The following is an 18,532-nucleotide window of genomic DNA, read 5'->3' as shown; positions in this document are numbered from 1 at the left end:
AAATGTGGAGAAAATTATTTTTCCCAAGATCAGTTACTGTTTTATCCGTTAATATAACATTATATTGAATTATGGAATTTCCAATAGGACCTACAGAGCATGGTGTCTGCAGAATGAAGGAGGTGGTAAAATGAAGTGGGTAATAAAAAATAGAACTGTGTGATGTAGAGATAATTTCAGTGTGTTGGAGTAGAAGGCAAACCATTAAATGATATGGTAAAAAGAAAATGAATCAGAATGGTTCTATTTGCTGGCACAGGAACTTGGCAGTTGAGGTGAGATAGGAGAGTAGTTGAGAGGTTAACATAATCTGCATAGGCAGATTTCAATTCAGCACTTACAGATGCAAAACTGAGTTAAACTAGAATGTCTTCCATTCTGATATTTGTTCCCCAACCCCACCAAGGCACCCAAATTCTGTGAAGTTCAGTTTTCCCATTAAAATGTGAAAAATATCACTTTATGTTTAACTATAAACATATTTTTAAGTCTCCAAGAGTGAAAAATGACTTCCTACAAAGGTTGGTGAGAAATAACTTTCACATATCTTGCTATGAAAGCATAAAAATCTGCTATTAAAACAGTGTTCCCTCAGCATAACACCCACTAAATCCACCAGCGTTGTTGCAAATGGTGAGTCATTCCTTTTATGGCTAAGGAATATTCCATTGTATATATGTGCCACAGCTTCTTTATTCAATTGCCTAATGTTAATAATATGGGGCTGCTTCCATTTCTTCAGATAAATACCCAGAAATTGGATTGCTGGGACATATGGTAGTTCTATTTTTTTTTTTTTTTTAATTTTTATTTATTTATTTATTTATTTATTTTTTACAGAGACCGAGTGAGTCAGAGAGAGGGATAGACAGGGACAGACAGACAAGAAGAGAGATGAGAAGCATCAATCATTAGTTTTTCATTGCACGTTGCAACACCTTAGTTGTTCATTGATTGCTTTCTCATATGTGCCTTGACCATGGGCCTCCAGCATACCAACCAACCCCTTGCTGGAGCCAGGCTGGTGAGCTTTGCTCAAACCAGATGAGTCTGCACTCAAGCTGGCGACCTCGGGGTCTCGAACCTGGGTCCTTCTGCATCCCAGTCCGACGCTCTATCCACTGCGTCACCTCCTGGTCAGGCTCTATTTTTAATTTTTTAAGGAACCTCCATACTGATTTTCATAGTGGATGCACCAATTTACAATTCCACCAACAGTCACAAGGGTTTCCTTTTCTCCACATCCTTGCCAACACTTGTTTGTTCATTTATTGATGAGCACCATTCTGATAAGTGTGAGCTGATAGCTCATTGTGATTTTAATTTGCATTTCTCTGGTGATTAGTGATGTTGAACATCTTTTCATATATCTTATGGCCATCTGTATGTGCTCTTTGAAGAAGTGTCTATTTAAGTCTTCTGCCCATTTTTTAATTGGGTTGTTTTTTTATGTTAACTTGTATGAGTTCTTTGTATACTTTGGATATTAACCTCTTATTATATGTATCACTGGTGAATATCTTCTATTCGGGAGGTTGTCTTTTCATTTTGTTGATGGCTTCCTTTTCTGTGAAAATACTCTGTAGTTTGATGTAGTTTCATTTGTTCAATTTTTTATTCCTTTTGCCTGAGAATTCATATCTAGAAAAAAATATTGCTAAGAGTGATGTCAAGGAGTTTATTACCTTTGATTTCTTCTAGGAGTTCCATCATCTTATATGTCACATTTAAGTTTCTAATGTTTTTGGAGTTTGTAAGGTGTATACATGTGAAATCAGTATATTTTATATCTGAAACTAACATAATATTGTATGTCAACTATATTTAAAATACATTAATTTTTAAAGCATCTAAAATAGTTTATTTAAAAAGTTGATTTGAAAATAAAACAGTGCTCCCTGTTAAAATTCTAGTAGATTTGGTAGTAGTAACATAGTAATCGATTATTAGTCAATTATAGCTATGTTTAAATTATGCAACCGAACATTTTCATTATGATAGATCAAACTAGCTGACACTTTGATTCTGGAATTTCATTCTCCAGAACTGTGAGAAAATAGATTTCTGTTATTTAAGCCACCCAGTCTGTGAAACTTTGTCAGGGCAGTGCTAGCAGACTAAGACAGTCATTAAGATAATAAAGATGATTACATTAATAATTGTGGTAGACTCCGTTATTCAGCTGAACCAGCTCCCAAGTATAACCACACTTCATTTAGTGGTGGTCATGAGACATACTTCTATATTTCATGAGACATAATTTAACTCTGCATGATAAGGTTTTTATAAAACCTGTACTGTTTTGCTGAAAAAAAAAAACAAACATGACAAATTCAGCTTAAACAAACTATAGTCCCTTTTTGTTCTTTTCATTGTCTTCACATTCTGAATGTGGATTTTAGGAACACAAGATAATCTAGATGAGGAAAAAAGCCGACATTCTAAGAATGAAAGAACATAAAGAAAAATAATGTAGATATCTGATTATATTCCTAAGATGTTTTCCTAGCCTGATTGTCCAACACATACATATGCTTAATGTGAAGAAAAAAAAAATCTTTTAAGTTTAAGCTCCACAGTCATTCTTATGTTACCTAAAGTCTAAAAATATAAAAATATTCCCTAACAGAAAAATAATTTATATTAGATTTAGGAATAAGACCTGCATAAAATTACTGATCACTCTCTGCAAATAAGATATAAATGGCCTTTCTGAGGGTATGTGTAATGTTATCTCTCAAATTTTATTAAATGTTTTGAAAAAGGTACGTGCTGTGGACAATCACATTTTTGGCTAGTTTCTGAACTTTACTTTCGATAACTGCAAATAGACACATAGCTGGAAAATGTCACAGCATTCCTAAAATATACATACAGACTTTATCAATAAAAGCCACCATTAAAAGTGATGAAGACAAATCAATTGAAGTTAATGACGTTGAGTTCATTATAAATAAAACATAATATTTGTTTTATTTCTACAACTCCTTAGAAAGGAGTCAAGAATAACTTTAGTTTAGGTAGCAATTATGAATAAAAGGAATATATTAGATGTATTTCTACTTGTCACTGCACTTCGGTGTTCACCATGGATTTTATTAGAGTTCCCTACAAATATTACCATCCCCCTGTATTTTGAATCATAAATTCTTCTGGATGCAATTATAGGTTTGGAAGGGATGGTCAATTCATGAGTTTGGTTCTAACCTGTGTTTCTGAGGGAAAGATTCTCTCCCTTCAAAGAGTTTTCAGATGGGCACACAAGAATGGCTAAGAAACTTGGCTTGAACAGCCACCACTATCAGACTGACAGAGATCAGTAAGCCTTTCAGAGAGGTTCTGGGGAAGAACCATGTGCTTTCTATAGCAGAGGCCCTAAAGATACACAGAGATGCTTATTATTGCCGGCATGAAACTGTAGACAGAGAGGGGTCCTGGGAAAGGGTATTAATTATAACTATAAAAGACCAAACTGATGTCTAAAATCAATTTTTGAAGTGTGCTATTCAAAATCAAGTTCCTCTTTTCATTATCCCTCAAACCTTCAATGTTTGAATTTAGAAGAAGCAGTCTTATCATTTAGACCAGTGGTAGTCAACCTGGTACCTACCGCCCACTAGTGGGCATTCCAGCTATCATGGTGGGTGGTAGCGGAGTAACCAAAGTATAAATAAAAAGATAGATTTAACTATAGTAAGTTCTTTTATAAAGATTTACTCTGCCAAACTTAGCAAAAATTCTACATAAGTACTTGGTAAGTAATTATTATTATATGCTTTAACTTGCTGTAACTCTGCTGTATAAATTTTATAAAGTAAAATTACTTCCCTCCTTTTAAATCAAAATTACTGTGGAACCAGTGAGTGGTTAGAAAATTTTACTACCAACAGAGATACAAAGTGGGCAGTAGGTATAAAAAGGTTGACTACCCCTGATTTAGACAATTCTGAATTTGTGGGAAAATATTTCAATTCATCTATATTATTAAGAAACAATTGTTTAAATGTTATTTGCTAAAATATACTTTTGGTAACTGTTATTAAAGGTTCAGTCAACATAAATATAGTTGGCATTGTAGTATGATATAATTATAAACACTAGTGAATATATCTTAAAAAGTTAATTTTAATCTTTCACTTTTAACATATTCCACAGTAGACATAGACTCTGGTACCTGTGGCAAAGTTGTTAGGAGAAATGACTTTCAGTGGCCTTTGGGAATATTTTCATCTAAAAGCAAAGAGGCAACCTGACCTGTGGTGGCATAGTGAATAATGTGTTGACCTGAAATGCTGAGGTCGCCAGTTTGAATCCCTTAGCTTGCCAGGTCAAGGCACATACAAGAAGAAACTACTATACGTTGATGCTTTCCACTCCTTCCCCCCTTTCTATGTCTCTCTCTCTTCTCTCTAAGTCAATAAATAAAATCTTTAAAAAAATAATAAAGGCAAACAGGCAAAGTCCATCAGGCCTCTTCACTCAGCAACCAGTGGACACCTTCACACACATACAAAAAGCCCCAAGGTAACTCTTAGCTGTCCAAAGTCTCATATTACCTTGGGCTAATTAAATATGAAAAGAAAAATACTTCTACTTCCTCAAGTTCAATGTGGTCATTCTTTGTTAAATTCTGATTGAAGTAATAATTTATTTAAGGTGTGATTTGCTAATAATATTGCCTACAATAACTAGAATTGAGAAGAAGGCTTAGATTAAAGTTACTAATATCAACTAAAATGAAGGGTGAAAATATTCTGCTAACTTGTCAGAAAGACAGGAAAAATTGTGTCTCAGTTCAGAAATATGTTGAAATCACAAGATGAAAGCAATGGTATTATTTTGATGACTTATGCTGAGATTTCACCAAAAGAGCAATATTTTATCATTTATACTGATGAATTTCATAAATGGAAAATGATCATTTAAATTCCTATGAGTACCATGATATCACTATTATTTAACCTGATATATCTATTAAGTCAATGCAAATTTAATGCAATTTGAGGACACTTTGTGCAAAATGACAATAAATGGGGTACTTACACTTCTATATTTCACAATGTATTCCAAAATAGGGGCCCCTCCATCATCTTGTTTGGTGATACTGAGTTTAAAGCTCTTCCCACTGCTTGGTTGCCCATGGATGGATGGAGGACTTGGTTCACCTAAATATGCAATACAACATTCTTGATATTTGGACACACCTCAGATACCTGGAAAAACTGCATATTAATGAAAATAACACTGTCACATAATGAAAACATATGATATTCCTGAATTTAACATTTATTCTTTGCCCTTTGTTATGACATAACTTCTAATCCACTTCCTCCTCATCCAAGAAACAGCAACCTCCGTAAATCACAGGTATTATGCCAAAATTGTGAAAGCTCAGGACCAAATATATTGTTTATACTGATGTCAAAATGCTCGAAGAACAGTACTGCATTATAAAAGTGTAAAATGCCATATCTCATTGAATGTGCTACCTTTTTATTTTATTCGTGTCAATTTAGTTTGGAAACCTCTTGCAAATAGTTATTAATATAAACATATGAAGGCTTCAACGTGTATGTCTGTTTCAGAAACAATCATGGCTTAGCAGTTAGTAATCTGCCTTTATAAGCACTTAAACATTTTTTTTAACTAAACACAGTTCTGTGGATAAAGAAATTTTATATTATCCAATAGATAGCCTTATATTTCAATATATTATTTTTATTCAGGTATCATGAACATACTTGTCTATGACACTGTTCTACACATGGAGATGATAGAGAACATAGACACTTGTAATACATTGAATATTAACAGGTACCTCCTAAAGTGTAGTTTTCTCTTGTTATTTTTTTATGTGAAGCATGCTACCACTGCTTGACAATTTGAAAGGGGGGTTCTTGCTGTGTGTCACTGGCAGGATGTGCTTGGGAATGCACTGGCTTTCTCTGCTTGCTTCCTACAGTTCCCTATGGATGTGGACATAGATATGAATGTGGGAGTACTAAAAAACTAGTAGAGGGCATGCTTTAATTCCCAGGGTTCCCCAAACCTGTTGTATCTGGACAACTGAGAGGCACGCCGAGACAACAAACTGAGCAGAATGGAGTACCGAGGACTACATGCCATCAAACCTGGAGAACCTGGGTTATTTTCAGCAAGTTATCTTTATTTTAATATGCTGTTTATAAGCCTGAGAAAGTGTGTAGTTTATCTGTGACAAAGCAGGTCGTTAAAGAAATATGACAGTTGGGTGTGTTTGCCTGCAAGTAAATAGTAAACTAGCATCATATAGTAGGTATATAGACAACTCTGAAAGGAAGAATTGTAGAGAAATTGTTCATGAAACCTAATTAAATTAGCATACAGCTATCATGACATTATATGATATATAACCCATAATATATTTTTAAATAAATAAAACTTCTGTAACAACCAGGTAAGAGATTATAGAAATGCCAAAATATTTTAAAGTGATGTTACACTCAAGTGGTTTAATAATATTTCTAAACTGAACTTTAGAATTTATATGTTTATTTAATATTATTTTAATAATACTATTTTTAATAATAACTTTTTGAGATAATAAGTATAAAGCAGAAATTATATATTTATTAAGATATTTTAAAATATACAGTTTAATGATTTTGGCAAATTTGTGATTCTCTTACAATTACTGCTTTTTTCAAAAAGAAAATAAAGTTCAGAGCAAGTGTGGATTGTTTATCAAAGATAAACTGGTTAAAATAATGTTTTCTATTAGTAATTAAAACAAGATATTTATGCAATAACAGCATGAATAATAAAACAGTAATAGTTGTGACATTTTAAATATTTTGCATATATTATCTCATTTAAACTTCACAAAATCTCAAGAAACGATCTAAATACATATTTATAATTAAGAAAAACCCCAATTTCCTTCTCCTCAAAGTTATTACTGTCTAAGGCAGAGGTTTGCAAACCAACAAAAGTACACTAAGAGATTAGAAGTATCATTTAAACAGTAAAGAGAAAAAAAGAAAGGAATAATAGATGTTTTATGGTTGAAACACCTATAGAGGTGTTCTATGAATGAATAAAAGTTTGCCTAAATAAAGAAGAAAATAAAAGTTGGAGTGATTAGCCAAGGTTTTACTAGAGTGATCTTGTTTTCATTAGAGGCTGATGTGCAGGGACTCTGGAAATTATAAAAGGGAGAGAAATCACAGTGCAATCTTATGTTCAACTTGCTGGTGTAAGAAGCACGGTGGCAGCTGAGGGAGGGGAGTGAGGACGACAGGCAAAGGGATGTGTAGATGGAAAGGGTGGTAGGGTTGAGGATTATAAGTAGAGAAGAGACAGTTGTCTTTTAATTTTTTTAAGTCCCTCTAGACTAATTTTAATATGGAAAAAGAATTCAAAATCAAAATGTATTTTCAGTTCTGCTGGTGAAAAAAATGAGAAACTTTTTTTTTTTTTTTTAATAAATTTTTATTAATGGTAATGGGATGACATTAATAAATCAGGGTACATATATTCAAAGAAAACATGTCTAGGTTATTTTGTCATCAAATTATGTTGCAAACCCCTCGCCCAAAGTCAGATTGTCCTCCGTCACCCTCCATCTAGTTCTCTGTGCCCCTCCCCCTCCCCCTAACTCTCTCCCTCCCTCCCTCCCATGTCCTCCCTCCCCCCCCACCCTTGGTAACCACCACACTCTTGTCCATGTCTCTTAGTCTCAAAAAATGAGAAACTAAAATAGAACTGACATTGGAAATGGAGAAAGGGAACACATCAAATCAATTTTCAGTAAAACAAAATAACTGGTCACAAATTAGAATAATATAATTTATGTGGTGAACTTGATTGTCTTAATATGTATATAATAAGATATAGAGAAATTTTATAACAGCATTTTATAGTCACATTAAATTTTTTAATATTTTAAGTGATTATTTAACATAAAAGAAACATGAGTCATTTTAAATTTATTTTAAATTCATATTAAATTTATCTTAGATTCATATAAACTATGTTTACTTATAATACCCCAAAACAGGATAATAATGAGAACAAAGCTACCATAGTTATTCTTCTTCTACAGTCACCATTGTCATTGGATTAATTTAGTGGTTCATTTTTCTCACACTTCAGCTTTATATAATTTATGAGATAAAGGCAATAGTCATTTCTCATCAAAAGAATACAATATTGGATATATTACATGCACTTTTCCATTCTTTCAAGAATATAGTTTGAGCACTACAATTCAATTAATAAGACAAAGAATAAGTAGGACATCTGCTGATTAGGACAATTTTCTGAGAGCAATTTTACAATATATATTGAAGTGTATCTTTTTTTTTTTTTTTTTTTGCCTTGCTCCAGAGCTATGTTATGTTTAGAGAGCTAAGATGTCACCATATTCAGAAATTACTTCACCAGGGATATACGTCACTTTCCCCAATGTTGAAACATATTGCCTGTTAAAATCTCAACAATAGTGAGCAACACAGAGAAGAGTACTTACGAACTGGTAATGTTTGAAAAATTTCTATTTTACTGTAGTCTCCTTGCCCTTTTCCATTCACAGCTGCAACCCTGATTTCATAAGTTGTGTTTGGTTCCAGGTTGCTCAAAACAACCAGTGCTAGAAAAAAAATGGCTATGATTAATGCATTTTAATAAACAAATAAATCAACCTATTGCAAAGCTGAGAAAAAAATTCACTGAAAATCTTTCCATGGAATACCTAAAAAGGATAGAAAATACATATAAGAAGACAATGAAATATGAACAGTTCTCTTTTTCACCTCTACTTTAGCTTTCTAATTTAATGCAGTAACTTTTAAATAAGAAAATTACTAGATTCTTTTGTGATTCTTACACTCACAAAGTAGAAAGTAAAATCTTTTCTTTTACCTTCTTAACATTTAAGAAACAAGAATGAGTGTGTGTGTGTGTGTGTGTGTGTGTGTGACAGAGACAGAGAGAGTCAGAGAAAGGGACAGACAGAAAGAAAGGGAGAGAGATGAGAAGCATCAATTCTTTGTTGCAGCACTTTAGTTGTTCATTGATTGCTTTCTCATACGTGCCTTGACCGTGGGGCTACAGCAAACCAAAGGACCCCTTGCACAAGCCAGCGACCTTGGGCTCAAGTGGGTGAGACTTGCTCAAACCTGATGAGCTAACAATCAAGCTGATGGGTTCTAGGGGTCTCAAACCTGGGTCCTCCATGTCCCAGTCCGATGCTCTATCCACATTACCGCCTGGTCAGGCAAAGAAAGAATGATTTAAATAAAACATCTTTACTGTATGCATCCCAAATATTTTGTCTACTCTTAATGAATTTTCTATAAAATTTAATGCAGAGACAGAATTCAATATATAGAACCCTGGGCTCTGATATAAGGTGCTTGGTCATGTCTAAGAAGTGTCACAAAGCTAATTAATTCAACAGCAAAAATTAATTATTTATTCAATAATCTTAAACCAAGTCAAATTATTTTACTGCTAGTTTGAAGGTAATCATCTTTTGTATTTTCTCTCTAAATTTCTTCTCAGTCATACACTATCCCAGAACTAGATTCAGTATGACACAAAGAGGAATCAACAGTCTGGAAAAGAACAGGGATGTAAATGTTATTAGAAACATTCCCTGAGTACTGGCCGGTTGGTGTAGTGGTAGAGCGTCGGCCCAGAGTGTGGAAGTCCTGGGTTAGATGCCCAGGCAGGGCACAGAGGAAAAGCGCCCATTTGCTTCTCCACCATTTCCATTTTTCTTTTTCTCTGTCTCTCTCTTCCCCTCCCACAGCCAAGGTTCCACCTGAGCAAAGTTGGCCTGGGTGCTGAGGATGGCTCCATGACCTCTGTCTCAGGCACTGGAATGGCTCTGGTCGCAGTGGAGCGACGTTCCAGATGGGCAGAGCATCGCCACCTGGTGGACATGCTGGGTGGATCCCAGTTGGGCACATGGAGGAGTCTGTCTGATTACTTCCCCACCACTTCTAACTTTGGAAAAATACAAAAAAAAAAAAAAAAAAAGGAAGAAGAAAAGAAAAATTCCATGTCATGTCAACCCTTCAATTTGCCAAAGAATGTTGGGCACAATTGTAGATTTTGTAATATTACAATTTCACAAATTCTTTTGATGCAGCTAACAAAACTCCATAGTTATCTCTATCCTGTCTGACGTGTGCTTAGCATTTTTATGATAATTATTATTCATTTAGTTAGCTATTAAAATATAGAAAATAAAGTTGCTAGATGCACTGTATAGATGTTTTCTTTGTCTAAAATTTAGAATTTAAAAAATATAATAAAATTATATATGTATTTTACATGTACATATTGTATTTTATCATATATAGCACATGAATAGTAATAATAAAATATATAATTTAGATATTAACCAGACTTTATTTAATCCAGTATAGATGTTCTAAAATCTGCAGAAAGAATGAATAATTGGCAAAAGTTACATTAATATTTCAGTTTATGTAACTTAGTCAAAAACTGAACTTGCTTTTGACAGTGTACTGCCTTATCAAAGCCTCAGCTGAAAAGAAATGGTGTCAAAGAAATGGAGGAAAGGTGGGAAAATATTAATTGGCAGGAAACTCTGATTGACTAGTAGCTGTAAAGATAAATGAGAAAACCAAGTTTAGAATCCCACTATTTCTGATAGGCTAACAACATGTGGAGCTTTTTCAGGAAACCCAAACCCATTTGGTTGGTGACTTGAAGTCACTGCCTATATAAATAATATCAGCACATGAAAATAAGCATAGGTACAATGGAGAAGTTAGTGTATAAATAGATTTGTTCATACAGATTACGAAAGGAAGGGGAACTCAAACTAAGACTTATGCAGCTGAAATGTGCAAAGTTGGCCTCCTATCCTTCTTAAGAGAGAAAGATTTTGCTTAAGGTTAGTGTAACAAGGAATTAAAGAGTTCAAAATACATTATATATATATACATATTATATATATACACACATATATATACATATTATATATATACACATATATATATACATATTATATATATACATATATATATATATAATGAATCACCTTTTTTATCTAGCCCCTTCCTTTCTAACAGCTCTCAGTCTGTTTTCAGTATTTATGAATATTTTTCTATTTTGCTTGTTTATTTTGATCATAACTTTCATATATAAGTAAAATCACATAACTATCATTCTCTAAGTGGCTTATATATCAGCACAATACTCTCCAGGTCCACCCATGCTGTCACAAAAGGTAAGATTCTCTTGGGGTAGGGGTGGTAAAAAAGGGTTTCAGGGTGATAAATGATGATAGAAGGAGACTTGACTTAGGGTGGTGAACACACAGTGCAATGTACAGCTGATATGTTATGTAATTGTACATCTGAGATCTATATAACTTTATTAACCAATGTCACTCCAATGAATAAAAATAAATAAAATAAAATTCATCTCATTTTATCCATTTAGTCAATTAATTAATATAAGATTTAAAAACCAAAGTGAATTAGAACTACTGTCTTGTCGATATATATATATATATATATATATATATATATATATTTTTTTTTTATAGAGAGAGAGTCAGAGAGAGGGATAGATAGGGACAGACAGACAGGAACGGAGAGAGATGAGGAGCATCAATCATTAGTTTTTTGTTGCGACACCTTAGTTGTTCATTGATTGCTTTCTCATATGTGCCTTGACTGAGGGGCTGCAGCAGACCCAGTAACCCCTTGCTCGAGCCAGTGACCTTGGGTCCAAGCTGGTGAGCTCTGCTCAAACCAGATGAGCCTGCGCTCAAGCAAGCGACCTTAGGGTTTCAAACCTGGGTCCTCTGCATCCCAGTCCAACGCTCTATCCACTGTTCCACCACCTAGTCAGGCCTGTAGATATTAAAGCTTTATAAAAGTATAATTTTTTAATAAAAAATTATAATAGGCTTATAATAAAATTCTTAGGCCCTTGGACTATCAACATTGTTGTGGAGCAGATAATGTTTTATTATCCTTTTATCCTAATGGAGGATGACTTGATGTATCATGGAGTCATAGGAGAGATTCATGCAGGAACTGATAACCTTTGTAATAAGACACTGTAGTGATCCATGCTTTAGATTCACGAATGAGTTCATGTAGCTCTGGGCCTGATTCCACCACTGATTGAAATTCAACTAACTCCAAAGTCTGAGTTGGTCTCTCAAATTCTAGATAATGACATTTTTATTAAATTTCACAGACACAAAAATATTTTTAAAAGTTCAAAGAGAGTACATCATACAAAACTATGTATGATGCTAAGTGGGTATTAGAAATATTGGGGTGATCACTGTAAGTTATACAGATGCCAAAGCACCACACTGTACACCTGAAACTAATATAATACTAAATGTCAACTGTAACTGAAAAAGAAAAAAAGAATTTGTAATCTGCAAAACAAAAACCACTATGTATCAATTACTTACAGAAATGGGTATATTATCTGCAGGCATTGACTAATCATTATTCATCTTTGACTTTATGTTTAATGGCAAACTATTATATTTACTTACAAAATAGTCTTAGTGATATGTACTTATTAACATTTACATAGATACTCTATATCGAGAGTTGCTACACAAGAATATATATATTTATTGCTATAGATGCTAAACTGCTGCCAACAACTTTGGTATGTGATATGCCTCCATAACTCTATGATGTAAAGATTCCACTGCTACCATCATTTTAAAATTATTATAGTTGGTAACACATATTCATTTTTTGTTTTTATAAATTTAAGCAAGAAAAGCAATTTCTTTCATTTACATCACACAATTTTAATTGTAAACAAATTTCTTCATAAATCAAAAGTGTGGGGATCACACTCATCTTTTCAGGTTAAAATGGATAAACGATAGTTATTAAAGAATCGGAATATACTAAGTCAGGGAAAAGTGAGGTTATTACACTGTACTTAGATTAGACAAGTAAAACAAAAATTCACCATCTTGCCCCCAACAAAAAGAAAAACAACTCCACATTTTATTTGAATTATCTGTGTATTTCTACAAAAAGTGTTTTCTGGCTTAGATCATCAGCAAGCCCATTCCTCTAACATTTCACAGGGATTTCAAGGGGCTTCGAGTGTCCCTTACCTATTGCTAAGGGAAAATTTATTTCTTTATATTATAATCAATTTAGAATCAGTGTTTCCCCATGTTTCCTCATATTTTTCTTTTTTCAGTGTCAAGAATCTCCTGTTTACTGACTGAATTTCACAGGAAAGTGGTTTGTGGACAAGAGAATCAAAGAGAATAAAGGAATGGCTGCACTGGCCTTACAGTGCTGGGCTACAACACCCCAAGGTAACGTAGATGAGGAAGAGCTGAGAACCTTCTAAATTATAGGGACTGGCATGAAAGCAAACCTACTGGTGCAAGTTTTCCAAAGTTTATATAAAAGAAGACAGTTTGTTTTTCAGTGCTAATGCTAAACGTTCTGGAACAATAACTTTTATTAATAAGGTTTATTAACATTATATGAACATTAGATTATTATGTGAAATAGAAAGAACTCTATACATTGAGACCAACTTAAAAAGAGGGAAAGAAAAAAGAAGCAGGGAGGTAAAGCTCAGATCAGTAATTTGAGTTGCCATTTTTAACTGAGAGGATGTATATATTTAATCATCCAGCATTTACTGGCATATTACCAAACAGAGGGTTTTTGAATACTCAAGGTAGGGAGTAAAAGCAAACCACCTATTGAAAGTTGAAGGCTGTGAACTCTATAATATAAGACCTCAGATTATGAATTTAGGTAATGGAAGACTCACTCTCCACACACTCCTGTACAATAGAACTATACAGTCACAAATTGAGATGTGGGATGGAGTCTTCTTTCCTTACAATTTATTAGAAACTCAAACACAAAAACTAGGTGTAAGGAGATCTGGATTACAAAGTACTAAAACTTTTCTAAGGACAAATTACATAAATTAGAGCATTTAATAGTTATGTTCAGTCAGCATGATTTGGAAATCATAATACAATTTTTCTGAAAATTATAAATAATTATGATTTTTTTCTGCCACAAGGCAACAGGGTGGGTTCTATAAAGAATCTGATTTCCCTTACTAATTGAAATACACTTAATATATTTAAATATAACTGAGTTTCATAAATGACCATTTTGTCACCTGGCTATAAATACAAAACATACAGCGAAAAAATTGAAATACATTAAAATATTGACATTAAAATGGTAGCAAATAATAGAAAGATACGACTTTTAAACATTATTTTACAAGTGTGGAAATGATCATACTAAAGAGAAAAAAATGGAGTTGCATTTTCCCTGTAATAAGGAAATCAGACTTTATTAAAGGAAGCTGAACAAGTAAGATTTTGTTTGTTCAGATGCTGTATTGTAAATCCCTTTTCTTTGGTTGTCAAGAGAAGCAGAGGGTACAAAATATTTACGAATCATGGAGTAAAATAAATTTTTACATATTTGCAAGCGAATTAGGCTGAGCAAAGTTCTAACATGAGTTTAAATTTAGCCATGCTTCTTTACTCTCTCACACCCTGGGTCTCTCCATGAGGTTTTTCAGGCATTCAGTGTAAGCAGATATGGACTCCCTGGCTGGAGACTTACTGTCTTATGGACATAAAATAGAACAGTTTAAGTTGTTGGGATCTGTGAAACCCATTAGATAGCTATGGGAAATCACAAAGCTTAGCTGGAGCAGAACTAATCATTCAAAATTACACTTGCTGTTAATCTCCTCAGATCGGAAAATAGTCAAGTCACTAAAGTTTCTCATCAAAGTCTCATTTTTGTTTTCTAAAAAGTAAGCCCCATTACCAAAAAAGAAAAAAATATTTTAATCAGAGAAAAATACATATTATTTGGCTCTCTTCCATAGGAGTTTGTTACAGGCTTGAATAATAATATTATTTTACAAACATAAGAATAACTCAAGGGAGAATTCGTTTACCAGTGCAAAGTATCTTTAAGTTTTCTTAGTTTATATATGTGATCACCTCAGGTCAATTCTACTTTTGGAAATTTAAATCTGCATTTTTTTACTAATTATATTGTGTTTCAAGATTTCATTAGTTGCAGAAGAATATGATTTCACCTTTTTATAGGTAACTTAGAGATCATCATGAAACTTAACACACAATTTTTAGAATATATAATTTGATAAAAATAACAGTTATAAATAGGTTCTTTGTAACAAATTATTTATATGGCTATATGTTTTGATGAAAAGTAGAAAGAAAAATAAATCATGATTACATGTTATTTGTGTGGGGCTTTTACTCAAGACAATATACTTATAGCACTATTTTAAGATCATAGCTTTTTAACATGCATTATTTTACCTTTATTAGACGTTTAGAATGTTTTTTTATGGTAAGTATAAACTATGCAAAAAAATCAGCAAATAAAAATTTTAATAATTGAGTTTTAACTGATATTGTATTTTACAGAGTTAGTACTTACTGTCCCTTGAAATCAAATGGCTTTCCCTTAAAATATACTCCCTATATCAAAACATTAATTTAAAAACACTAGAGTTCTGCCTAACCTGTGGTGGCACAGTGGATAAAGCATCAACCTGGGATGTTGACTTCCCTGGTTTGAACCCCTGGCCTTTACCGTCAAAGTACATACAGGAAGCAACTACTATGAGTTGATAATTCCTGCTTCTCCCCTTCTCCTCCCTCTTTCTCTTTTTCTCTTACTCTCTCTCTCTCTCTCTCCCCCCACCCTATTCCCTAAAAATCATTAAATAAAATCTAAAAAATAAATAAATAAAAAGTAAAAGCAGTACAGTTCTATCAAAAATATTTGTTTCATAAGCAATTCATATTTTTCATTTTATAAAGTGTTCATTTATAAAAAAATCTCACAACAGTATTTATACTATTATGCTAATAAAACCCTTGATAATTAAAAATAACCAGAATATTATTTTTTCACTTACAAAACTGCTAATTTTGCAAAGTGTCTATACCTTCAAAACCCTTTTTTGTGCTAAAGTGAAGCAATTGTAACTAACTACCTCTCCTTCTACTATTTTTATAAAAACTCTAAGCCTCACATTAGCTACTTAACCTCTTAACAACATTTATACATAATTTTTTCTCATTTTTAATTATGCCTTATATTTCTGTATTTGCATATTTTATTGCAAATTTTTATTGTAAAGATCTTGTGAATAGGACACAATTCATAAGCACAATTCATATGTCTGCAGCTCTCACATTTTGAATTCAAAATAAAAAAAAGAAAAAATATGAACAATAAAAAGGTAATAAGTACATATCAACAATTGAATCTAAAAAAAAACCCAAACAAATAAACAGAACAGAAAAAAGACTCAGAGATACAGAAAATATTTTGATGGCTGCCAGATGATAAGGGGTAGGGAGGGGTTGAGAATACAAATTGGTTGTTACAATATAGTCACGGGGATGTAAGGTACAGCATATGAAATATAGTCAAAAATATTCTAATAACTATGTATGGTGATAGGTAGGAACAATATTTATTGGGAGTGATCACTTAGTAAGTTATCTATTGTCTAATCACTGAGGTGCACCCTAAAACTAATATGATATTGTATGTCAACTATAACTGAAAATTTAAAAAAATTTAAAAATATGACAATTCAACAAAGTGATTTTGAATTGATATTTTAACAAATATGCCAAACAGACAAACACTTCTTTTAAAAAATTGACCCAAGAAGACACTTATAAAACTTAACTATTGTTTATTCCTTATTGGCTCTACTCTTTTGCTGAGTATTGAAAACACATTTTACTTTTCCATGAAAAAGGTTTTGTTTCTGGGGAAATTCTACTATTTAAATCCAAGTTGATTGTATTTTATTTAATACTTAGATTAGCATAACTTGGTTGTATTTTTTATTTCATAAAAATATAAGTAAGTGGAGATTCATAAAGATCAACTAACACATAAGAAGCAAAACTTGGGTTTGAACAAGATTCTGTCTTAGAGTTAAAGCACTGCATCATCCCAAAGCTGTATCCTGGCCTATAAAACCCACAAAGAGAACACTTTCTATAAAGAAGGAATTTAAATAATTTTCAAAAACCTGCATATAAGGAAAATTTAGCTTTTTCTCCAAAAGACATTAATTCCACTCAAAAATTAAAATGATAATCTAACAAAAAAGATGATATTGTACATACTTTTTAAGATTTAGTTTAAGCTATTAAAGAAGACAGTTTTTAGAATATTTTAGTTAATTATGTGTTTCTGGATTCTCATGAGAAGAAATAATATAAATCCATACTATTGATCTTAACAAATTCCCAGCACTACAAGATGGATACAGTTCAGTAATATTTCTTATTGTTTACAGGAGCACATTATAATCATAGCAAAGATGCAATGATGAGAAATACAGAACAAATGAGACCATTAGATTATAAAGTGTTCTGGTTTTAGACCTTTCATTGTAGAAAAGGCACATTCTCCAGCCACTTCTGATTACTGTGAATTCTGGTCAATCTATTTGGTCATTTAATTTTTAAAAAAAGACTAAATCAGTTTATTTTATGTATCTCATTTAAGAGCCTATTTCCAAATAATGAGATATTAACTGGTCTTGTTCTATGATCTATATTATCTTATGCAAAATGTAGATGCTCCAGAGATTCACTTAGAATGTTAGAAATACTCAGAACCAATGCACCAAGGCAATTTAGGAAGGCTTTGTTCCCTATTTTTAAAAGTAATTATTTTTCTAATTTCAAGGAACTTGTACTACTATCTTATGAGTTTTGGAAAACTCATACTAATACCTAAAATATTTCTTGTAGAGGTCATAATTTTCTATAGTTAACCTAGACATCTCCATTAGTTCTAATCAATTGCTTGTTATTTTTCAGTGAAATTCAGGACATAGAAACATTATTTGACCTCTAGAGACTTGGGAACATGTATATGCCTTTCTGTATCTTGTTGTCTAATACTGATTTACTTTATTTTTAATCTAATTATTTCAAATAAATTAATATGAATGTTTGCCAATCATATTTTAGAAATTATCACATCCTTAAAAATTATGACAAAATTTATTTTTAAGTAATATTTTGAACATTTTAGACAACTATTATATTTTATATTGCTATTTAAAAAGAATTAAATTATATTTTGTTGGAGTATTTTAAAATGTTTTTTTGAGAATTAAAATTACAAAGCAGGTTATTCTACAGCTACATATCTGTGTGCATAATTCATTTTCTTATGAATACTTCATACACAATGAGTATGCTGACATAAATAATACCACTGAAATACTCCATACATTTTTTTAAAAATGCCTCTGAATCTTAAATTTAAAAACCCAAAGAATGAATGTCTATAAACTAAAATTTCAATGAATAGGAAAAATTACAAATTGAAAGTGAAGATTCTAAGAAGATGCCAAATCTGTCTTGCCACCTAAACTACAATAGTACTGGCAGAATCTGATTATTTTGCAAACATTTTGCACATCTTGGGTCTATTACAGATTT

At 32.3% G+C, this 18,532-nt stretch overlaps 1 protein-coding gene across 2 annotated transcripts in view; it reads right to left on the bottom strand.

The window, feature by feature from the left end:
• Positions 1–18,532, bottom strand: part of NCAM2 (neural cell adhesion molecule 2) — a 577,130-nt gene that overhangs the window by 54,436 nt on the left and 504,162 nt on the right. For both annotated transcript variants that reach the window (XM_066259097.1, XM_066259098.1), the window contains exons 13-14: positions 8,510–8,629; positions 5,044–5,165 (exon numbers count right to left, since the gene is read on the bottom strand). In XM_066259097.1, the coding sequence (XP_066115194.1) occupies positions 5,044–5,165; positions 8,510–8,629 (242 nt within the window). The remainder of the gene's footprint in view (positions 1–5,043; positions 5,166–8,509; positions 8,630–18,532) is intronic.

Source organism: Saccopteryx bilineata, chromosome 2 (genome assembly GCF_036850765.1).
Source record: "Saccopteryx bilineata isolate mSacBil1 chromosome 2, mSacBil1_pri_phased_curated, whole genome shotgun sequence".
In the NCBI taxonomy this organism is placed as follows: Eukaryota; Metazoa; Chordata; class Mammalia; order Chiroptera; family Emballonuridae; genus Saccopteryx; species Saccopteryx bilineata.
Note: the sequence above shows the minus strand (reverse complement) of the source record. Positions and strands in the feature narration are given on the sequence as shown.